We start from the raw sequence: 24,650 nt of genomic DNA, 5'->3' as shown, positions 1-24,650 counted from the left end.
AGCTTTGGAGATGTAGACATACTAATAATGCAGGATTACTAGTGACGGGTAAATGAGACGGAGCTCCGGAGCACGTCTCGTTCTTTCTGAAACAAATCACTCCGGAGCACTGCCTCGGAGCTCGTCTCGCAGCAGCCGCTCACGTGACCAAAGTGTGGAAGTGTCGCTCCCTCCCCCTACTGCTTCACTCTGCGTGTCAATCGCTTCAGTGTATCGAAGCGTTTCATTGGCTCAGCGAATGTTCCGCTCTGTGATTGGTTCAGAGTGCTTCAGAGTGTTTAGTGCACTTCTGTGGTTTGACAAGCGCTAAACTGCTACAGTGTAAAAGATGCACCAATATTTCTTAAACATGTTGGGTAGTGAGGAGGATTGTGTGACGTTAGTGGTGATTTTGGTGACTTTTGGCATTTGTTTCATTTTCGATGGCACCTACAAGTGGAAAAAAAGCGATCCATGGTTTGGGATCACTCTGATCTAATTCCACCTAACAAGGTCACACCTATTTTCTTATTTACAGCTGCTATTTATGTTGCTCTTTACATATTATTTTAAATCATCATTATTATTGTTGTTGTTCGGTGTATTCTCTGCACACAAGTATCATCTTACACTAACAATACTTCATCGATGCTCAGACACCTGCATCGTGCCAATGGTTAAATGTGTCCACTAGAGGTCAGTGTTTGTCCGAGGCCTCAGACACGTCCAACCATTTGAGACAATATTGCGACTGCGGTGTCAATGCTTCACGAGGCTCCATTCGCCCATCACTAAGGATTACTCAAACATGTAATCCTTGTGAATGAAACAAAACACAACATGCTTTTGATGAGATAACAACATTATATACATTATATGACTCAAAGCTCACAAGAATCAATTTTGTATTATATAGGACCTTTAAGCCTAGGCAAATATAGTTGGTAGAATGCTAGGCATAAACATTGTTCATTGAGCAGTCACATCCGTTGACTCACAGGTTAGCAGTTCAATCCCAGCTCCAAAATATGGATACTGTTGTTGTCTCTTTGGCCAAGGCATTTCAGCCTTCTCACGCCAGTGTCTAATAGACAGTATTTGGGCCTAGTGTGTGTGAATGGACTGCTTCCTTGATGTAAAGTGCTTTGAGTGCCTTGAAGGTATAAAAGCACTACATAAATATGACCATTTACCATTTATTTACTATGGTTATGGTTCAGATCAGTCTCCAGAAAATGAATGTCAGTGTGATAACACCTAGGCAAGGCAAGGCAAGTTTATTTGTATAGCACAATTTGTACACAAAGTAATTCAAAGTGCTTTACAGAATAAGAAATACATTAAAATCATAATAAAAACAAATCAAAACACAAATAATCATAAAGATTAAAATTTTAAAAGAGAGATATAAATTAGAAGAGTGCGGAATGAAAACCTTTCAGTTATATGCACAGTCAAACAGAACCGTTTTGAGCCTGGATTTAAACAGCGTCACAGAAGAGTCTGTCTCGCATGTTCAGACTGTTCCAGGTTTTAGCTGCATGAACCTGAAACTCTGACTCCCCTTGTTTAGTCCTGACTCTGGGCACCAGCAAGAGAACGGTCCCTGAGCTCCTCAGAGTGTGAGATGGTTCATATGACACTAACATGTCACAGATGTACACAAGCAGAACTGCTTTAAAGTCTATTCTCTGAAGCCAGTGCAGAGACCTGAGCACAGGACTTATGTGCTCTTACTTCCTAGTTCGAGTCAGGACCCGAGCTGCAGCGTTCTGGATGTTCTGCAGCGTCTCACAGCTCGTTTGGAGAGACCAGTGAGCAGAACATTACAGTATCTAACCTACTGGAGACAAACACATGGATAAGTTTCTCCAAGTCTGCTTTAGACAGTAAACCTTTGATTTTTGCTATGTTTTTTAGATGGTAAAAGGCTGCAGATGTTATTGATTTGATGTGGCTGTTAAAGTTCAAGTCTGAGTCCATTATTACCCCGAGATTTCTTGCCTGATTTGAAGGTTTTAGAGACAGAGACTGGAGGTGATGCTGACACTGTCCCTTTGTTTCTGTGGATCAAACACTATGACTTCAGTCTTGTCAGAGTTTAGCTGGAGAAAGTTGTTTTGCATCCACACACTGATCTGTTGGATGCAGTGACAAAGTGAGTCCACTGGTCCATAGTCTCCTGCTGCCAGAGAGACGTAGATCTGAGTGTCATCTGCATAATTGTAATAATAATAACCTAAACTCATGGAAGACAATATATGAGTGTGCAGAGGCAGTCAAAATAATGATAAACCTCTTTTCCAGCATGGCCCACAAAAATAAACAGCCTTGTATATTCTGTGTGCTGTGAGACCATCACACTAATATGAATGAGATTAGGTCAGACATGGGGCGCTGGGAAGCCAATAGCATCAACATGGTACCTTCTGACATACAGCAGTGGTATGTATTTATTCTTGAAATATCTCCAGCTTCCAGAAGAGCCTCAATTATTCAAAAGCTGGACTCATGTGGAGCTGGGAGCTGACCACAGAGATGTCAGCCCAACCAAATCTCACGCCTGCTGCTTTGCTTCTGCGTCAGACCATGCCGTGCCCCACCTTTATTCCCTGGACTGCTCCTTTAGTTTGACCCTATGTTTATGTCTACACCTCATTTGTATTCTTCCACTTTTTACCCAATATCCATGGAAAGTATGGAATGAAGCGAATATACAATCAATATAATGTTTAGTGTTCTGCAGTAAATGTCTGCTATGAGTCTTTCTAAATATGACTAGATGCTTTTGAAAGTAACAGATTTTAATGGTATAATAATGAAATGCAGTTGTTACCTTTTTTAATGGTGATCATAATCTTTATTTTGGGTGTCTTGAAAGGCGCTATCTAAATGCAATGATTAATTAATTCAGTAATTTATATTTTTCTAATTATTATCTCTGCGTTCAGGTCATGAGAGAGCAGTGATGGAAAATGAATTATGTGCAATATCTGGGGTCTAATTATGAATATATCGTTTCACTATTTTTTCACTGTTTTGATGGTTGATTACTCTCAAGTGGGCTGTCCCTGAACTTGTAAGGAGCGGAAGAGGCTATCATTATACTGGAGGAAGGTCAGAGGGACTGAAATGTTGTATAAATAAAACTGAGTGCGGGGGTTTTCTTGACAGTATTTTCAGCTAAGTGCTCAGTCAGGTGTACAGGGTCTACACAGAAACAAGCACAGATGTTAAAATAATCACACTGTTAACTGTCCCAATATTGACAAGTGCTATACAAAGATGTCTATTAGTGGTTCTGGTATGATTATTATGATACATTTTCTGAACCTACATCATACCATACCCTCACAAGAAAAAGTATCTTCAGATGTCTCCTCCGATTGGCCATCCATTCATTCTATACATTTTAATTGGCTAAGCATGCCAGCCCTTCAGCACTTTTCAACTCACTCCTTCTCATTCATTAATCACAATAATGCTATATAATGTGGCTCATCCAAAGACATAAGACTCCACAGATCCAAAATGGAGTGCAAGATTAATGATTTTCTGTCACCATTATTCTTTATCTAGCTGTGGCAGGCCTCTCGCGGTCCCCTGGTGGTAAACAGCAGATCCATTCTCACCTCAGTGTTACTGCACACTGGGTTTTAATCACTCGACTACGGACTGTGTCATGGCTCGCCGATGGTCATATGGTTCCAGTGAGAACATTTAAAGGTGCACTATGTAACTTTTTGCTTAGGGTTCCGTCGCCTGCTTGTTGTTATGTAAATGCCGTTGTTCTGTTTGGAATGTTAGACAGTATGACATTAAACAGCTCTACCTCACATTTATTCAATTACAGGTGGTTTTATAACTCAAAAATACCTAGAAAAACCGGACTGACTGTGTTTACCTCTCCATAGATCTGACCTGTAACTTGGCCTGGTTTGGTCTCTATGAAGGTAGAAAGGTTTAATGCCATACTGTGAAAAATTTAAGACAAAGCAATAACATCTCTAACAATAACATCTCTATTTACACAATGCACCACTGATGATGCGGGAGCCAGCAAGAAGCAAGATATACATAGAAAATTGTTAGGGAAAGGTTGTTTTAAACAGGACGTGATAAAAATAAACTGCATGCAATGTTTTCTGTATGTGTGTGAGTAAACTGAAAGGGTCGAGATTACCAACAGATACGAGTTTATGATTTATTAATGCTTGATTTCTACAGCAGTTGCCCATTTTTAGTATAGTTGGCTTGTTATTTACGGTATTTACATTATCCCAGTCTTAGGTAAAGAGAGATTAGTGCTGATGATGTTCCATGATGATGCCGCAATAAAAAAAAAAGCTTCACCTTATTCAGTGCTGGAAGGAAATGTTACAAAAATCTAAATTGACATAATTCTGTTATCTTTGTGCGCATTGAGAGTGAAACTAGAGATGCTCTGATGCTTTTGAAAGTGAGTAAATTCAGAAGACGATTCAGTAATTAAATATCTTTCCTTTAGAACCAATCTAAATTTTTCATATACCTAAAACTGTACATTTCTGTGCAATGTTATGTAAGGCAAATAGGGGACAACATGAAGCAGACTGTCTAACATTTGTTGTTACAACCCATGAGATATTTGGCAATAACAAATAGTCAAAAATAGATGTTGATAATATATTTAGACAGAAGTGGCCATCTGCTATGCTCTTGAAATTAATTGTTGTTTTGGCTTGTTTTTGAGTCTGTCCTCAGCATGCCTGTGCAGTCATATCTAATCTGAACTCTATGGAGTTTTGATTACATTTGTATTTTTTATTTGTTTGTTTGTTTTATTTATTTATTATATATTTTTTTTTTTCAGATCACAAACAGAGCATAATAAGTGCTATTTTGGTTATGGGGTTTTCCTTTGATTAAAAATAGCCACTCACTCTTTGTCATGTTTAAGATGGAAAGTCCATCACATGCTTGTCTCCATGAAGATGTTATTGCTTTGTCTTGAATGTTCCACAGTATGGTTTTTAACTATCCATCTTGCCTTTATTCAATCCCATAGGTTTTATTGTCTTAAAAACATGCATTCTATTGTGAGTGTCCTTAAATCGCCACAGATTTGATCTTGTAAGTTGGCCCTGTGGCGTCACTTGCTTGTGCTTACTTGAGATAAATATGTGCAATGCCATACTGTGGAACACTCCAACCAACGCAATAACATCTTTATGGAGAAAAGCATATTACAAACCCCCCACCAGAAAAGTTACGCGGTGCACCTTTAAGATGCAAGTGACTAGAAACTTAGTAGTAAGTGGTGATGTAGTATGTGGTAAAAGCAGAGGTATGTGCTGCCAGCACTCAGATCCATTACATACAGTATGTAGTAATAGTACTTGCTAAAGTGCCACATATAGATTTCTAGTACCACTACTACAGAAAAAAGTAAAACATAGGCAGCTTTACAAGGATAGAAAACTCTTGACTCTTTTTGCTCTGGCCCACACTCTACAAACACACATATTTTGACATGTACTCCAGGACCCAGCTCAGTCTATATCAAAGAAGCCAGTGCACAGGGACCCACTTTTGTTGTTGGCAGCCTGAAAAAAGAGAAAACTTTATGATGTTTGTTTCCCTGTGATTCTATCTGACTTTGGTTTTGGTGAGGAGGAAGAGGGCATAGTTTGAATCTCCATGGGCCTATATTTTTTTCCTCATTGCTTCAGTTTTCAGTCATTTTAATTGAAGTTTACAACTACGTAATTTTATGTGCAGTGCTGTAGAAATAAAGTTAAAATGTATGCAGGAACTGGGCTTCGTTTGTTGAACTGTTCTTTTGTTTTGTTTTAATCTTTTCTGACATATAAAAGATTTTGTTAATATAAAGATATAAAAAAAACTGAATGAACAATTGGACCAGTGACATTGAATGAAATCCTTGTCAAACATTGCCCTCTAGTGGTAACTTGCTGGACTTACGCCTTGGCTCATAAAAGGTGCATAAATGGCTGCTATCATCTTCTATTAGTGCCTTATATCATCACCTATGTTTTCATAACAGGAGAGTGAAAAAAATAAACTGTGGTAAAAAAGAAGAAAGAAAAAAACAGTATGCAACTGCTTGAAAACAGTGGCAACAATTATGTAAACAAATAAATACATTTGTTTATTCAAAATGCGTCAAACGAACAAGCAACATGAAGGTGTCATAAACATGACAGTATGTCACATGGAAATATGTGGAAATGTTACACCAGTAAATTCTGTATGAAAGTGCATGGCTTTGCTACTGTAACAGCTTTTTGTACTGTGCATAGTATTACTAACAAATATTTTATAAAGTAAAGTTGTAAAGCAGTAAAGTTTTACTTTTCCATCAACTGGCTCCTTTTGTCTAATTGCTCAGTGCAACTCTATATGCGTATTCATACATATGTAGTAAATGAATACAGCAACTGCAGAAAAGGAAGAACATAGATTTAACTAGAAAGTCTCCAAGTCTTCACTCTGACTCCTCATGGCGGTACTTTTGGCAGTTTTCCACGTTCGAGCCGCAACCTTTCTGCCATGACCACTTCGGTAACAGGACCGTGGCTGAGTAAAATGTGTCTTCAGTGTTCCTTTTGGGTCCTATTATTAATTTTCTTTATCTCCACATCCTCAAAATTTAAAAGCACATATTTTTGAGTGTGCAATCTAATGTAGACAGCCTGTATAAAAAAATAGACAAAAAATCAGCAACTTGAAAAGAACTTCAAAGTGACACATTTCCAGGAAGTGTATGTCAATAATCTTGCATTTCACACACGCTTTTTGTGTAGAGTCTATGTGCTGCACCCAGATCAGGAGGAGGATCAAGAGGAGGAGCCAGAGTCGTCCATGTCTGTGGAGTCGTACTCATCAGCCGACTCTGTGAGTGCAGGATAGGGCCGAGGCTGGTCCAAGTTCACGTATGTAATGTTCAGACTGATGTAGTGCTCCCCCTCCAGGCTGGAAAGGATAGTGGACACAGCTGACACCAGAGTCGCAAAACTGGGCCTGCAGTCCGGCTCTGGATCCCAGCATTGCAACATTATGTTATATCTGTAGATTTATGAAAATCACAAAAAGAAAGTATTATACATGTAGACACACAAGACTATACAGTATAAATAACTAACTGAAATGTTGTTTAGTAAAGAACAAAGGACAATGAATGTATTCATTTAAAAAAAAAAAATAAAAAAATGTTTCATCAAACTGGTATTAAATCATACATTTTCAAAACATTGATACCCTTTATAATTCCCTCTGAACTATGATGCCGTTTATGAGTCACGTCTGTGTTCTCTTATATGTTCAAAAGGCTCTTTTTCATTAACCCTTAACAGAGTGAGAACACAGCTAAACCTGAAAGCCAGTCAATAGCTGATTCATCATATACATACAAAAACACACTAATATACTATTACTAGATGTACACATTAACTCCCAAGATGCACAGCTTAACCATGGTGGAATAACAGGTAGACGATTGACTTATTTCAAACTTTTCCAAACTTTAAAACAAAGAGAACTTTTTCTTTATTGCATATACTGTAGGATATTGCACTATTGGATGCAAACATACAAACTGCAAAAGCAAAGTACTCACAAAGGGTCAGGACAATACTGTGGCTGGGGAAGCCTCCTGCCTTTCATCAAGTAATGTGTGACATCATAAGGGTCAACTTCTGGATATGGGCTTGCACCTCTAGTCAGCATCTCCCACATCAGAACACCAAAAGACCACTGCAGTAACAAGCAACAGCTAACAAAGCAGTAATACTCAACAGTTATTATTTTTTAAAATCATGTTTTCCTTACCACATCTGATTTAGAAGTGAATTTCTGCGTTTGTAGACTCTCAATAGCCATCCACTTAACTGGCAACTTTGCCTTCCTGTGGTCCTGAACACTGTAGTACTCTTTGTCAAACACGTCTCTAGCCATGCCGAAGTCGGCCACCTTCACAGTGTATGACTCATCTAACCTGAGGAAAATAGCAATAAGTGCCATTCGGAAGAATATTTCACTATAGCTCATATCTCACAAGAGACATGAATTACACTGCAAATATCTGTGACTCACATGCAGTTACGAGCAGCGAGATCTCTGTGCACAAACTTTTTCTGAGCTAAATATTCCATTCCTTTGGCAACTTGGAGACCAAAGCCAATCAGATCCTTCACAGTCGGATTCTAGAAATCCAATAAACATAAAACCACACACTAAATTTATAAAGTGTTACAGGTTGCGAGGGATAGCAGATGTTATCATGTAATAGCCATACCCTCTTCTCACAGCGAATGAAGTGGCGCAGGTCTCCATGTTTCATGTATGGAAGTACCACTAGAGGGAGTCCTTCTTGTGGCAAGAGGATGCCCAGCAGAGAGAGCACATTTGTGTGATGGAGAGCTTTCATTATAATGCCCTCTTTCAAAAACTGTTCCACTTCCTCTACATCTGTTATTCCTGTTAATGAACCATACAATATTATTCAGAAATGAAGGAGGGTGTACAGTCAATTTTAGGATTTGGAAAATAAACCTGTAACTGTAATTTGGCTCAGAATATCTCCAATGTGGCAGACTTTGTTAATGCTATAAACATTACATTTTACACAGTAACAAACTGCATCCCTTTGGTGAAGGTAGAGAGGTAAGTGTGACTTACTGTTTAAAGACTTTACAGCACAGTGGCTTTCTCTGTTGTTGTGGTCTGTAAAGTACCCATGATATACAGTCCCAAAATGTCCTGGAGAAAAAAGATCAAATGTAGTTATTCCATGTGACCAGTGTAAGAATTATGTTACAATGTCAGACATGTTTTCTGACCACACCTTTGCCAATGATCCTGTGGTAATGCACAATCAGTAACTCAGCAGGTATGAGCACATCCTTCACCTCCTCCAATAATTCTGGGCGGAAACTGGTGATGGATATTTTTTCTGCAGGCATGAGTGGGGTGAGAGTGGGGTCTATGCTGCCAGCTCCATAGGCCAGGCCTGGGAACAACACTGGCCCAACAGGCCCAACCAAAGGTGTGGGAGGACTCCTGGATACCACTGGCAAACCAGACAAAGAGCAGTTGGTTTAAAAGGTATGTATGCTAGCTGTATTTCTGATTATGAAAAGTGCTTGGCCTGTACATCACCTCTTCTGTAGTCTCCAACAGGAGTGAGCTCTACAGTGTTTGAGCCAGAGCGGTTTGCACTGTGTGACAAGCGGCTCTCCACCATCTGAGCTGAAATGTTTCACAATATCATTTAATCATTACCACTGCTGGAGAGGTACATCCTATGTAACACCAGGAGTGTTCTAGTTGAATGGTTTCATCACAATTTCAGACACAGCTGGTTATACGTTAGAAAATTATGTTAGAACAAGGTCCACTACCTTTTTTCTTCTTCCTCAGATGTTTCATTACAGCAAAGGCAAGTACCGCCCCAGCAACTAGGGCAGCCAGGATCCCCAGTACAATGCCAACCATATAGTGGTTACTGACCCTAACCACAGTACCAACATTATGAACTTGCCCATTAATGGATATCTGCAGGATGTGGCAATACATATTTAAAATGGAAAAACTTAAAACATAAAAATATGTGTCTGTCATTGTACACAGGAGTTGTTAATGACTTTTGTCTATGGCTTTTACTTAAACATAGAGCGGTTTCTTTGTAAATTACTGACTCACCTTAACAGGCAGGCCTTCACTGGGAATGGTCATGTTTTTAGGGATTCTGCAGGTGATCTCATTATCTAAGACTTTAGCATCACAGTCGACTCCTGCTACTGTCATAACAATGGTCATGCAAGAGCTTACCAGGTTCAGCTTCTGATGCTGAAGAGATGCAAAATTTGAGTGTTACATCTACTATAATAGAAAGTATAAATATATAATGTGTTATATGAAATGTTAACACAAATACCCTCAAAGCATTCCCTTACATGTAGTGAGACCTCATCGAACCCAGGGTACAGACTAAGTACATTTCCATCTGTTTCAAAGGGTATGGGCTCTCCGTATGGGTGGTAAGAGAACTCCCTGTTCCACAGCCCCAGGGCCCCATCCATGTCAAATGACAGCTCTCCCTCCTCAGTCTCATCTCGGGGGAAAACAGGAGTGATGCACTCCAACCTGTTTGGAGAGGATTTACCAATGCACTCCTGGAACATGTTAAAAAACAAGTAATTCAAATGGGATCATGAACATAATCTTATGTATGTATTTATATATTTACTCTGGTGACAGGCTTCAGGTGGCTCTCATTGGGTTTGAAGCGCACAATAGTACGATATACGGAATCAAGGTTTGCTCCTTCAATAATAATTTTTGAACCCCTACGGAGAAATATAGCATTGCCATGAAACACAGAACCAAAATGACAATAATTAACAATATTCCTGACACCAGCCAACCTGTCAAAGCTGCAGTCAGGTAGCACTGATGTAATCATGGGGTTTTCTTTGTAGTAGAACACTTTGTTGGTGAGAACAGGAGACTTATCAATAAAAACACTTAGTGGGACATCTCTGACTTCTAACATCGGCTGAGAAAGGCAGATGATGGAGGACAGGTTGCCTCTTGGTTCTGTTATTCTGTACACACACAACATATAAATCATGCCATCCCTGACAATGCCTGAATCAGAAAGTCAAATGATAATATTACTAAATTCATACTTTTTTATGGGGCAGGGAACATCATTGAGAGTGACTTTTCTTGTCCTTCCAGCATCTAAATGAGGTCCAGTAATGGTGACCAGTGTGCCTCCCACCAGAGGTCCATAGTTAGGTTGAATTTCTGTGATATTCGGTATCTGCAGGCCCAGCAAGCACAGTTTTAGCATACATTTATATACACTGTACTAGTGAAAGGAAATAGTACCACAAAGGTGAATCCTGGCATTTCCGCTCTCCCGTCTATTGAATAGCGACCCTCCACCTTGCCTTCATGTACCTCAATGGTAACACTGACAGGCTTGGACAGCTCTGTGGCTCCAGAGCGGATCTTGCATACCAAACTATAGGGAAGGTAAATCATTATTATTGCGACATACACTAACCTTTTCTTTTAAGATTCATATAAACACAGAGAGACTTGCACACGCTCAGAGGACTTATTGAACATAACAGACTCACTGTGTGTTGTTGCTTTTGACTGGAAGCACAGAACAGGCATTCTGTCCCAAACGAACATGGTGTGTTCTTGAGCTTATTGCAGGTCTCAAAGGTGACTGGAACTCCCAGCCACAAACTGTTACCTCAGTCTGTCCATCAGGGGGCGCAGTCCGTGGAAAGAACTGCATGAGTGTGTAAAGAACACATAGTGTGTAAGAATACAGATACAGCGACAATAGAATTTGAAATGTAAACTAAAAATATTCTTACCCCAGAAATCCCAGGAGGACAAGACTCATTCCTCCAGCGGCTGTGGCACTCACTTTCCCATGAGCAAATTCCAGAGCACCAGCCACAGCCCATGAACTTCGGAGAGGTCAGACACATGGCACAGGTCAGGAAGTGCTGACAGCCTGGACCTCTCTGAGGTACTTGGAACATCTGGGACACAAACAAATGCTCACGCATGCTCATATCAAGATGTACAAAAAATATATATTATATATATATATATATATATATATATATATATATATATATATATATATATATATATATATATATATATATATAAACTTCAGCAGAACACAACACCATTAATAATAATAGAATAATTGGCAACAACAGAATTAGTAATTTTACTTTACATTTTACTGGAAAAGCTTTAACACAATACAGTATGCAAAGGTAAACTTTGTCTACCCATGCTGCTTTTACAAGCCTCTCTTCTCTAAGGCAAAAAACAACTCTGTACTTTCTACAGTTGACTTTGTGGCAGTGACTTGTACCTTGTCTCCAGCCACGAACAGCAGATACTCTGAAGAGTACACAGCAGCAATGGACGACACTCTTTGGTTCTCCACCAAAGAGTAGTTTGCAAAAATAATCGGGCTGGATCTGGTCAGTACAAGCTTTCGACAAAAAAGATAACATTAATAACCGTAATGTGAGAGACAGAGAGTCATAATTTGCTAATCTAATATATTATATAATATCTTGATATTAATATTTTGAAATCATCTCGCCACGCCAAACTTTGGTCCTTGGTGCTCTCCATGCTGTACCTGGAGCAGACGACCAGTGGATGTGCCAATGTGGGCCACTGTCTTGTTCTCAATGGTTGTGACCAGTAGAGACGTGAGCAGGACATCTGTCATCTGCCTGTTGAAGAGGTCCACTCTGTAGTAAGGCTTGGACACCATGGTGGGGTAGTCTCTGCATGTGGCATTGTTCTCCATGCTCTGGAATCAGACAAAGGGAAAGGATCACCATTTAAACTGTAGAAATCTAAGTAGCAACTTCACCTTCAAAAACTTCACAAAACAGAGTTTGACATACAGATATTCATTTATATCCAGTTCACAATATTGTTATTTTGATTTAACACTATGGTCAATACAGACCTTGCTTTCAGATAAAGACAGACTGGCTGTTGGCAGCAGAGCCGGTTGCTACAGTAACTAAGGACCAGCAGACATGACAAATAAGATAAGTGAGATTTAATGTGATCATAACCTTATTAAAGTGACAGTGTCTCAACAATACACAGAGCGGCATTTGAGATGTACTGTTTTTGTGCAGGTGAAAAGTTTTTATGATTATTTTAATGAATTATGAATTACAACTTCTCACTTATAAGTACATGTGCAATGCATGTTTATAAATATCCTTTAGCTAATATACCTTTTAAATAACCTTAAGTCTCACATTTCAGACTTCTGTTATGATTTGGGGGAAAAATTATTTTTAAAAATTACATTATTATAATGCCAGGCAAACCTATTCACACACAAGCTTGAATTTACTGAATAACTTACGAGACAGGCCTTTACTCCAACAGACTTGGATAACCCCACTGGCAGCTTACTCAATATTTACAACAGCAACTAACACAAAAACCCTGGGAGGAATGTAAGTCTGTGAGCCCAAGGAAAATGTCTGGAAAAGTCAAAACAGATCAGAAAAGTATTCTTCATATTTAAACCTCTTCTGCTAATCAGTTCTACACAATTGTGTGGGTTAGGTATAACAAACAAGCTGTTTTTGAATAAACTGTCGACCTTTTGTGGCTATATACTGAACTCCATTTTATGAAGACTAGTATTAACCAGTCTGATGGTAAACTTGGGACCAGATGTAATACGACAATCTTCCCACTCATGTAACATCACTATACAGAAGATGAAAGTGGAATTTTGTAATGTAGTAAAGTGGTGTAAATAGACCTACAGTGTATATTTAATAATTCCTTGAAAGGTATACAGAGCAGCAAAAATTGTAAAACATTATGCTTGGAAAAGGCAAGTTAAAATAGTATACAGCCTCATTTGTGGTAATTTTCCAAATTCTTGGCAGTAAAGCTTCAGCATAGTGATGTCATGAAGACGTGAATAATTTCATGAATAATTTTCATGAAAATAATCTCACATTTCTTGAGCAGTGTGTTTATGTGCCTATGTTTTTCAATAAGTAATAATATTTATTTGCTATGTATATTTTGTTCTACACTGGAATTTAAATATTTAAAAAATTTGACAAAATGAGCCCTGCTATTGTTATGCAGTATATTTTCATCATGTTGTGTAGCTGCAAACCTCACTAATCAGGTGCATGCCTTCACTCACACCAATGTATCAGCTAATCTATGTGAATATTAATGTACACAGTATTTTATTTGATGCATATTTTTATCTTCATCAGTTTATTAGTCTTTGTGTTAACTGGAAAAATCGTATCATAATTTAGTTGCTTATCACATAGAAATTCATTATTTTCTTTTTCCATTGAAGTCATTGCTTGGGGCACTATTATGAATGAGAGCCCTGTCAATGCATGCCAGGTGCACATTGGCCTCAGCTCTGTCAGGTGCCACGAAGGGGAGCGAGGCTCATCTGAGATATTGTTTTATTTGTGGTGTCTATTATATACCATACAATGCAGCCAAATGTTTATGTTAATGTTTATAATTTTTATACTTAAAAAGCTTTTAAAGCATTAAAAATAGTACATTTATTTTTACCGCTATGATCACTTTGACATTTCCACTTTTCCTGCTGTGGTGTGGTGTCATGTTTTGCTTCCATTTATTTACTATGACTTTCCTATGCACATAATAGGCCAAATGACAACATAAAATTCATCTGGTCTACAGGAGCTCTGAAAAAAAAAATGTTGCAAAACACTACATTATAGTATTTTCTATACAGGACAAGTTTTGACAAAAAGAAAAATAAATATATATAAATGTATATTGCCGGCTGTTGTCTCTGTTAGTTCGTTGAGACACCTTTGGTTCGCAGTACAACTTTAGTTAGATTTTGTTACGTTGTACTTAGTTAGGGCTCCTTAGTTTAGTAGATAATTTTGTTTAAATCCTTTTTATTTTCTCCCCAAATTTCTGTGTTTTTCTTTCCCTTTACCTACACTGTAAATAATAAATGCACAATTTTTAGTTAAACCTTAAACATCCTGGTTTTATTGTTACTTCCCTTTCTCCCCTAGCAAAGGGGACGTAACAAATGGGGGCTCGTCCGGGATCGTAATACCCTATACCACCTCAATAAATTGGTATTGATCGATTAATAGGTTTGTATTAGGTAAGTTTTCCAATTGGTTTGTTTTGTGAAATGTTGTATCGGTGTTGGTGATTGGGTGTTGGAAGATTGCCAGTGTTGCCTGTAGCTGTTGTTTTGAAGGCTCTTGTATGTGCGAAATTGTGCCTTGTGCTGCGTTGCAGCAGATGAGGTTGGTGGACGACCTGATCAACCGGACATACTTCCTCGTCCTATGTTCCTCTTGCCTCCCAGATTCCCCAGCTCCAGAGATGGGAATCGGTGCTCGGCGTACCTAGCCGGTCTCAATGGAGGCTGAGGGTAAGGGAGAGGTGGCACTAGTATCTGACCTACCTAGAACCAGCTCCGGCACTGGTTTGATTTGCCTTCCATCTCCCAATCTGTAAGTATAAATCTAAAATTCAATTGTTTACAAAAAACTTTTTTTTGTAACTTAAGGGGGAGGGTGTTATGGCCCCAGGCCTTAGATTGTAATTTGTTTTGTGTGTTCTAAATTATTCTACTGACACATCTTGATTTCTGCTGTGGGAGCCCTGGTTTGTGATTGGTGGGGCAAGTCTACGCCCACCTCACCTGCAGCCTCCGCCCCCTATTTAAGAAGATTGCCTGCACCTGATCGGGGCTGCTGGCCTTGGTGGCCAGTCTGCCATTTTGTGTTCATGTGTATAGTTCTGTTTTGTGCCTTTTTTTATTTGGTCACTCGATTCTGTTTGTGGGTTTATGTGGTTTAATTTGGGGAACTTGTGTTTTGGTTTAGTGTGTGTCCCTTTGTTAACCACTCGTTTTTTGTAAGTCTGCGTGACCCCTTTTGTGGCACAAAACTCAGTTTATTCTGTTGTTTTGTTTCTTAGTTTAGGTTATTTTGTGTATATTTTAGTCTTTTGTTAATTTACCTTTTACACCCCTGTTAATTAAACATTCATTTGTTTGAAGTTTTGTTCATACAAAACTGTTCAGGGATTTGAAGAATAACAGCTGCATAACACAATTGGATCTCTTGTGTAATAAGTTCCTCAGAAGTGTCACTGTTCTCCTATGAAAAAGGCAGCAGAGTGCAGCCAAAACAGGTATGGCTATAACAATTTCTAAATTATTTAAACATGAATATCTAATGGACTTAATCGGGCACATGACAACCCATTTCCCTCAGTAAGAGTTACTAGAGGGTGCTGAGTACAGGGGCAGGCTCACCTCATGTGGACAGCTCTCACAGGGCTGGAAATGGCAGAGGCCCCTGGACAGCTGCTCTGGGCCTGACTCACAGCAGTCGTCCACTCCATCACTGATAGCCTTGTTGACATTGTCCATGGGAAAGGCGCACAGAGCAGAGTCATGCTCTGTGACCCCGTTGTCATCAGTAACAGCAAACACTCCATACAGTATGTCATCCTCCTCCTCTGCTCCCAGCTCCTCAGCCAGCTCCCTGCCAGCCCGACCAAAATGTGCTGCTTGCACCACGTTGTACACAACATCTTTGTACGGCTCACTGGCCACGTTTCTGCGCCGGCGCTTGGGCTCAAAGCGACACTCCAAAATGATCTCTCTGTACCTCTTCATCTCCCACTCATTTCGTGGCAGTCGGCCCAAGCGGGTTTGGAAAGGAGAGGAGTCCTGATTGGGGCTTTCTCTTTGTACTGACAAGAAATAGACAAACTCCTGAGTGAAGAAGCTGTAGACATACTGGATATGGTAAGTCCTGCGCAGGCCTGGCAGCACGGTCAGGCCTCGCACATCACTGTAGAAGCCATCTTCTGTGGCTAGAGGGCGCCGCACCGAAATGGACTTCCTCCCATAACGCTGGGTGACACTGTCATTGACTGAGGCAGCAACAAAGAAATAGACAGTCTGACCCTCCTCCACCATGGTCACTTTAGTGCCCAAGGGACTGGCCACGCAGTCAGGGCAGTAGGCTGCAGAGTTGGACTCTTTGCCATAGAGACACTTAGAAAGGGAAGGGGCTTCTCCATTTGAGTTGAGTTGGTGGAAGTAGCACACTCCATACTGAGAGCTTCCACAAGAATATAAATACATGAACAGAGTGTCCAGCAGCAGGACCTGATTGTTTGTGTCCTCCAGAAAGTTCGGATCCTTGTCTATGTCACACAAAGTGCAAATCTGACACTCGGGACTACCCACTGGCCCCGTGCGAAGCTGCCACACCTTCTCCAGGCTCCGGTTCACAGCCTCAATCACATTTTGAGATGCCACGTATACCTCCTGGTACAGAGAATTGTTGACAATGTTTTGGATGGGACTCCGAGCCTGGAAGAAGGGCATAGTATACACTACTGAGAAGTTGTGAGGGCTGGGGGCCTGAGAGGGACAGTTGGCCAAGGCATAGGCCAACAGAGTCTGGAGCCAGACACATGTTCCCCAGTGTGTGGCCCAGTGCAGCATCTCCTCAAGGTGCACAGAGAGCACAGCGTGGACCAAGATGATGTGCTACCTCCACCACTGAAGTCTGGAGACACACATCCTCTGCACCTGCAGGTACCTGAATGAGGAATGACATTTGGAATTATGACATACACTATGTTACATAAACATGCAATGATAATGCTTTAAGAAAGTCAATTGGTTAACTACTTACAAGACATTAATAAGCATTAGTTTCGTGTTCACAGTAACAATAAGGTCTACAATTGCTAATGGCTTATAAATGCTGATAAACTGTCATGTGAAATAATGTCTTACAAATTGTTCATTCTAAAGTGTTACTAGATGCAGTTGTTAATTTCCCTCACATCTCAGCTATCCTGAATGAGAAGATTTATTATTTTTTTGTATGTTCTAATAATGCCCGAAGAACTCGATATGACTTTTTAAAATTTATTTTATTCCAAATAAGTGCTTGACTACTATTTGGTTTCGGTTTGGATAAAAAAATTGTTGTTGTGTTTGTTTTTCCACCTCAGATTTTTTTGTTTCAAAAACAGAAATTGCATTTTGGGCTTTCCCAAATTAACTTTTAAGCTTTAAACAGAAATGTGAGCCACTTAAATTGTGCCATTACTTTCCACGAACTATCTGACAAAGATGAGAATTTACTCAGACTCACTCCTGACTCGAAGGAGAAGGCATAATTGTTTTTCTGGATATAGTTTTATTGTCTCTTCCACAGATGCTATTAGCTGTTATCTTCCAGTAGGATATCATATTATCTAATAATATTTCCAATCTAAATACCAGATGTGACCATGTTTGAAATTTCCTGGTGGTAAGGAGCCACAGTTGTGTGATCATTAACTAAGCATTTTGGGGCAGGCTGTATTCAACAACAAGTGCCTGTCTATTTTAAAATTCCTGTCACAACCTCTACGTGCCTTTTCTCAGGAAAGATGTGCACGGACTGATGGTCATGGGACACTCTGTGATAGGTGAAAAAGTTCAACTGTGGTCAGTGCCTTTTGGAGATTTTGATTCCTATCTACTGTCGATACTACGATAATGAAAACTAAGTATTTAATTATAATGTAAGAATAATTACACATACCATATTTGTCTAGGCTTATGTTTGTCTTTAATTATTCATAGAAGGCGACTAATAGTTTGTTACATTTTAACACTCATGGTGCTATGTGAACCAAGGTTAAGGTTAGTGTTTGAAAGCAGAGTGGACTTGAGTTTACATAGTAATGGCACCAATTGACTTGCTACATGTCCATGGGTGATGTATCTCATTTTCCATTCAAAGTGCAGCTATTTTCCCTTATTCATCTGTAACGTAAGTCAACAGCTTTTATTGGGTCATTTGGTCTGTGACGCCTCAACAACAAGAAACTAATGCAAAGCTGTTCATTGGTGCCTTATTAGTGAGAGCAGAGCAAAGATTTCCAGTGGGATTTGGAGTCAGGCCACACTTGCAATCAATATTCCTCTAGGGCATATTGCAGTGAAGGATGCATTGATCCTGCATTTCAAACAGTGCATTGCATTTTGTGTAGACCGCTCTAAAGAGGCATACAATATAAACAAGCAGAATGCGTCAGTAGGATGTGCCTGATGGTGAACAGTAAGATTGTATCTATACCCTTTGTGTTATTATTTCATTTTTCAAGTGTCCAATTGCATTGACTTCTATTCAGAATATTTGCTTCTGTTTTCATTCACAGCTGCCTAAATGGCAAAACAGACAACAGCAACAGGGGTTGCCAATATGTAGCAGGAAAACATGTTTTGACAGATACAACTTTTGGATCTTACCGCCTGTTTTTTTTTTTTTTTTTTACAGTAGGTAAACCTGATAGAGCCAACAACTATTCTACATCTGTCTACATCATCTCCACATCGAGACTTCAATGTTAATTTCTCGTCTCGATAGCATAATAGCACAAAGAAATCTAAACTAAAACATGCTATTTCAATGTTTAAAGCTTACCTTAAGACGTCTATCAGTACCTTCAGGTGAGACCACTTCAGGCTCCGGTATGGTTGTAAATTAGCCCCCAGTGTGTCTGCTACATTCAAGTCAGCCACCAGACAGCTGGATATAAGTTAATTTCCAACTCTGTTTGTGTTTCCCCGCAGTAGGAACATGTTGGTTTCGTGTTTTACTTGAGTGTGTCCTGAAGGCATGATCCTGTTGCCGCTCCTCCCCTTACCGCCGCCGTGCAGCCATTGTGCGTAAAGACGCATCACACAGCGCACGCTCACCTTCGCGGCTGGACGCTAATCACATTGGATGCGGGGGGGAAAAAAACAGACCAAACTTGGCATAGGCTCAACGATTTGCTTCGGTTTTAAAACTATTTACAGTTTAGTTTTTACTACAAAAATAGGCTTGGCCCATATCTTAGAGAAGACTTTTAATTTGGGTCTTGGCGGTAGGTCTTTGGTCCAGTTTGGTTAGTCCCAGTTATGTGATGTGATGTGATCTATGCAGTCTGTGGGTATGGACGGACCCGTATCATTGTAAAACACGGGAAGGAAACCGTTTAAACCAATCTATACACCAAACTCAATAAAAGTTGTTAGGTTATGTTAGCTATTGTGGACCATAAAATGACTCACAAACAGAAAATGTTGATTTAAAATTTAAAAGTTTAATAATTCATACAATAAACAATTTGTTATAAATCGCTAACACATTATTCCTGTTATTTGTTTCAATTATATTGGATGTAGTGAGGGCTGAACATGTTCTGTTTGTTAATAACATTTCCTTCTTGTTTAGTTAACACAGCAGCAGCTCTACTGATCTGCCTTTATTTAGTAATGTGTTCAATGCATATCCAGTCTAAAAAACAAGGCATTATGTTTTAGAATTTAGAACATCATATTAGTGTCGAAAATCCTAAATTATTGGAAAAAAAATAAGTCAACTACAAGATAAAATACATGAACAAGGCACTCAGTATAAAGAAGTATTTTTGTGAGTCCTGGAGAGTTTTAATTTGAAATATGAAAATATAAATGGCCTGAGTTTTGGCTACAACTGTGAAACTTAAGTTTATATGGCCACAAAGGCTGCTGTTACTAATACACCGACACACCATAGCAGCCACCACTTTATCATAGTGTTTGTTTACAATTTACTGGACTAGTTTTAATTTTATATTTTTTAAATTCCAGACTTTTAAAACAACTGTGACCTAAAATAAATAAATTACAAAGAAATTTCACAGACATTTAAGGAAATCATTAAACAATCCTATTTGGAGTGTGATCGGTAAAGTAACAGTGCTGCATGTAGATTACCTAAAGATTTTTATGTTGTACCTGTTTTTGAGATGAGAGAAATACACTTAGAGCTACAGTCTGATTCCAAGTTTCTATTTAGAAATTAATTTCATAAAGTAGCAATACATTTTTTTTAATTTTCAAAGAAATCCAGGTTTAAATATTAGCAGTACTGTTATAATCAAACATAGTTTAAAAAATAATAAAAGATTTGTAAAATATAGCATTATTTGTTAACAAAATTATCCCAGATCTCTTTTGCTTGATTTTAGAATCCGCAGTTATTAGCACCAGGCTCATCAACATTCAGAGTCATTTAATAGGTTAATAGAGTGCTAGAGTTTAGTATGTTAGAGGACTCAAGATGAACAAGCGGTCTTCCTCTTTCCTGATCCACTTCAGCAGTTTGTTGACAGCAGAAACAGCCATAGCCTTAGTTGCCAGTGGAGTGAAGCAAAGATAAAGTTCAAAGCCACTCGTCACCTGAAAAACACATTGATTACATTAGGTTTGGGGTTGTGTTAATGCATTTCCTTCATTGGTTTATCAACAAAAACAGGCCATGGTCATGATAATTACTATATGGACTTATTCATTCAATACATGACAGAACATGACAGAACAATAATTTTTGGGGACTTTTCTTTGCATAACTTTTCGGTAATTTTTATTATTTTTTTGCATTACAATAAGATTTGATCTGAAGTGGGTTGAATGATTAACTTCTCTGATTCATTAATAGATACAAACTAACATCTAAAGTGATTAATTAAGCTATTTATTTACTGCATACATACATTTCAGCAATTTGGAATAGTTTTTTGGGGGATAATCCTGCTTTAGTGTTATCATGTCAGTGTCATAAATTAGTTTCAACATTATAGTTTACCATTTATATTTACATCAATAATGTATCGCACTTCAAAATGTGTTATCCTGACAGGCCTAAACATGAATCCACTGATGACCAGAATTAAATCATTTTATAATTTTTTTTAAGTATCCCTATCTATTCCTGTCTATGTCTATAGTCATGTAGTGTAAAAGACTTATGGTGGACTGATTAGGTCTCCAAGGCATATATTTGGTAAACAATGAGTACTTGACAGTAATAAGCATCTCTCCAAACCATACCCATGCTAAGAGATTTTCTGTTTCGCTGCAGAGGTAGAAGGAGCGCAGGGGTCTCGTGGGATGGTGCAAGCGACTGTGAAGGTCCTGGTACAAGCTCATGACTCGTTCTTGCTGTTCTTCAGGTTGATATATGAGAGGAAACTCTGGACTAGAAAAAACATTATTTACAGCGGTTTTCATTGTAGTGCTACACAATCCAGATTTACTACAGACATCATGTATAATTTCAACAGAGAAAAGACATGACAGCAATGTACCTGGTATAGAGTCCTGAACTCTTAGACTTGTACAAGAAGTGTCGAAGTTCTGGGATTCCCACTTGCTCCACAGAGTAGCTGGGACATTTGAGTGCATCCTTCATAGCCTGATATGCAGTACGTTTGGTCAGTCTTTCCAGAAAGCGTTTCTTGCAGTCAGACATGTTAAAAAAGTCCTCTCTGTCAGTTGAGACCAGGATCAGGCAGAGCTCCGAACCTGGTTCTAGGTATGAAATGTGCGCATGGAAAAACCCTGCAGTGTTGAACTTTGGCAAACAAATGGGGGTCCAGCCTTCACCCTCACGGAATGAAGAGGAGGAGCCGACCAGATTAAAGACCAGGTGTAAGTCTATGTGGTGTAAAAACTGGTCTTTTTTCCTCACCAGAGTGACTAAACGGTCTCCAGCTAGCAGAATAGAGAAGACGAGGCTTTTGGATTTGGCAGCCTGTAAGGTAGAGGAAACAACATCCCTGGAAGAACTTGGCAGAGGAAGGCAGGTAACGGCACTGAGCAGCAGGCCAGGGTCTCGATCTAAGCGGAGTAGAAGGTTGTCCGTGAGGTACTCTGAGCCAGCTAGCAACCGCCGCAGGTCATAGTTTTGCTTGTGCTGGAAGATGTGGTTGAGCTGGGTCAGGGTGAGCAGGCTGACGATCTGATAGTAAATGTACTGTAGTTCACGTAGAAGCTCCTTGTCTGACTGGCAGCTACGAGACACTCCCACCAGGACCAGAGGACTCTTTGTCAGGAAGACCACCTTACACCCATCTGAAACATAAACATGATTAACAATGGATTACGAACAGGGACTACAGTGCAATGTTGTTTTTTCCTTCTGTATATTCACAACAATTATGACATATTTTTACTTAATGCATTTAAACCATTATATAGCAAAATATTCCTCTTGTATATTTTTGTCTTTTCTCTTTTAGATATTAAATGTATTTCTAAAATGTGTTTATCATTATAAAATATACAAGAACAGATAACAGATAGATGCTTTTAATACATGCCATTTCAGTTACAGGTTTATCTGGGCCTTGATTCACTTTTATTTCAATCTTCAGATGAATATAATACAAAATTGTAACGTTAAGCACCAGAAAATGAGTTGCTTAAATTGAAAGATAATAAAAAACAGTATTTAATTCTGACCTGTATGAATGGAGCGAATTATGTTCTTGTCAGCCTCAACAAAAGAAACCAGTGCCATCATGACCCCCATAGTGCTGGACAGCGCCTCCTCTGTCCCGTAGCGAGTATAGATGGGTTTCCCTGCTTCACTCAGCACAAAGACATGTTTCCTGTGGCTCCTCCAGGCCTCGCTGCACACGTCCTCTTCCTTGGTGCTACTGCCTGACTGCATGTCATTGTTTTGTTCATCTTTGCTCTCCTCCTCAACAACAAGGGGCTGCAGCTGCTCACAACTCTCCTCTGGTCCGTCCTGGTCAGAGTCTCTTTGCCCCTCCTGTTCGACCTCTGATGTTAAATCCTCAAAGGACTGTGAGTGGACAAACATAGCACTCCTCTGACCTGCACCTGCATTAATGAGGGCCTTTAATCAGTAAATGTTGACTAGTGTTATGCATGCATCAATTATGCAGCTCCAAAAGTCTATATACCTTTGTTAAAAGCTTTTGGGATGTCATATGCAATATCGAGGATTTGGACATTAATTATTGTACTCACTTAAAATTAGACAAGCCAAATTGTGCAACAGCAAATTTGCCACTAAGTAATAACTACATGGTAATTACAAATATACCAACAAAATAACTCTTCACAAGACCAAATATTTGTTAATACCATGTTTTACTTCATCTTTTTCTTTTCAACTTTTCAGATGTGTCAATGACTGTTGCAGCATAAGCCTGTGATGACGTTGCAAAAAATGTGTTAAATTAGCTAAGAAACAAAATGCTACTAGAAAACATACCCGTCACGTATGCCATATGGCTTGTTATGGCACATTAGAACTAATTTGATGCATACATACAGATTTCTTTACTTGAACTGGTAGTCAGTTTAAGGCCATATATTTGTATATATACCCTAGAAAAGTTACTGAAAGTCTCACCAGGTTCAGTCCCCTCCACCAGGCCTGGTGTGGGGCTGTCCGCTCTCTCTGAGCGGAGATGCTCCATAGGGGCAAGGGTTCCATTCTCCCAGGACACTGTGGCTCTGTGTCCTCCCTCCATCTGTGCTGCTGCAGGCACACACCTACAGTGGAGCAATGGTAGAATCAAAGGTCAAGAGTAAGTCAAGGGTACATGTAACTTATTGCTGACCATAACTGGACAGTACAAGTTGATACCTTTCTTTGCTACCATAAACTGGCAAGGGTTACTCTTCGTGGATTATAATAACACTATGTATTGTGCATAAATACATCTGACAGAAGTTATCGCAACGTCGTCTTTGAATTTTAGACAGATTCTAGCATAGACTTGATAAATCAGAGAAGTATTAGTTACAGCAAATGAACTAGAGCCACTTCAGAAAGCACAGAGATTTTTGTTTGAACATTCAGTAAAACATTCACATAGTTACTGGTGAAACAGACATAGTTAATGGTGAAATGTGTACTATTACACAAATACTACCTCAGATGTCCACAAATATCGGCATTTGAGCTTTGAGCACATGCAAAGTTTCTGACAGCTGCCACAGCTGGCTAGCAGCGGTGTTCAATGCGGAAGAAACTGAAGGGAAGTCGTTTTCCGGAGACTGCTTTGCGTGAATGGTAAATAAAATGTATAAACCCTCCAAATGAATTAATACTGCTTATAGTTGAAAGAAAGCCTCTATAGTGTAAATAATAAAAAACTGAACACTTGATACAAATTATCCATAGGGTATTTATTTATTTATTTATTCATTCATTCATTTTTGGTACACA

The 24,650-nt window shown here is 39.2% G+C and overlaps 2 protein-coding genes across 3 annotated transcripts; both read right to left on the bottom strand.

Moving 5' to 3' along the window:
• Positions 1-6,152: 6,152 nt before the first annotated feature.
• mst1rb (macrophage stimulating 1 receptor b) lies at positions 6,153-19,110 on the bottom strand. The gene is made up of 22 exons (XM_020935898.2): positions 19,059-19,110; positions 15,872-17,174; positions 12,173-12,349; positions 11,897-12,019; positions 11,379-11,549; positions 11,130-11,290; positions 10,876-11,011; positions 10,671-10,807; positions 10,407-10,586; positions 10,229-10,328; positions 9,936-10,154; positions 9,682-9,828; positions 9,381-9,534; positions 9,139-9,228; positions 8,825-9,049; positions 8,659-8,739; positions 8,276-8,457; positions 8,074-8,183; positions 7,810-7,975; positions 7,598-7,734; positions 6,773-7,047; positions 6,153-6,674 (listed from the first exon to the last, which is right to left on the bottom strand). The coding sequence occupies exons 2-21, from the start codon at positions 17,075-17,077 to the stop codon at positions 6,819-6,821; spliced, it is 4,131 nt and encodes a 1,376-aa protein (XP_020791557.1). The 5' UTR covers positions 17,078-17,174; positions 19,059-19,110; the 3' UTR covers positions 6,153-6,674; positions 6,773-6,818.
• Positions 19,111-19,702: 592 nt separating this feature from the next.
• mon1a (MON1 secretory trafficking family member A) lies at positions 19,703-24,467 on the bottom strand. Of its 2 annotated transcripts, none has more exons than XM_020935902.2 (6): positions 24,355-24,467; positions 23,829-23,971; positions 22,907-23,290; positions 21,751-22,516; positions 21,494-21,641; positions 19,703-20,842 (listed from the first exon to the last, which is right to left on the bottom strand). In XM_020935902.2, the coding sequence occupies exons 2-6, from the start codon at positions 23,947-23,949 to the stop codon at positions 20,702-20,704; spliced, it is 1,560 nt and encodes a 519-aa protein (XP_020791561.1). In that variant the 5' UTR covers positions 23,950-23,971; positions 24,355-24,467; the 3' UTR covers positions 19,703-20,701. The 2 variants fall into 2 exon arrangements, with proteins under 2 accessions (XP_020791561.1, XP_055016919.1); XM_055160944.1 differs by lacking the exon at positions 24,355-24,467 and adding an exon at positions 24,066-24,303.
• Positions 24,468-24,650: the final 183 nt, after the last annotated feature.

Source organism: Boleophthalmus pectinirostris, unplaced genomic scaffold (genome assembly GCF_026225935.1).
Source record: "Boleophthalmus pectinirostris isolate CB_2022bp ecotype Guang Dong unplaced genomic scaffold, ASM2622593v1 HiC_scaffold_3, whole genome shotgun sequence".
NCBI classification, from domain to species: Eukaryota; Metazoa; Chordata; class Actinopteri; order Gobiiformes; family Gobiidae; genus Boleophthalmus; species Boleophthalmus pectinirostris.
Note: the sequence above shows the minus strand (reverse complement) of the source record. Positions and strands in the feature narration are given on the sequence as shown.

Excerpts from the sequence above, each read along its gene's own strand:
- mst1rb (XM_020935898.2), bottom strand. The coding sequence starts at position 17,077 with ATGCTGCACTGGGCCACACACTGGGGAACATGTGTCTGGCTCCAGACT. Across the intron at positions 10,329-10,406 it reads CCTGACTGCAGCTTTGACAG|GGGTTCAAAAATTATTATTG; the intron begins GTTGGCTGGTGT and ends ATTTCTCCGTAG. Across the intron at positions 8,458-8,658 it reads TGCTGTAAAGTCTTTAAACA|GAATAACAGATGTAGAGGAA; the intron begins GTAAGTCACACT and ends GTTCATTAACAG.
- mon1a (XM_020935902.2), bottom strand. The coding sequence starts at position 23,949 with ATGGAGGGAGGACACAGAGCCACAGTGTCCTGGGAGAATGGAACCCTT. Across the intron at positions 23,291-23,828 it reads GGTGGAGGGGACTGAACCTG|GTGCAGGTCAGAGGAGTGCT; the intron begins GTGAGACTTTCA and ends TCATTAATGCAG. Across the intron at positions 21,642-21,750 it reads AGTTCAGGACTCTATACCAG|TCCAGAGTTTCCTCTCATAT; the intron begins GTACATTGCTGT and ends TGTTTTTTCTAG.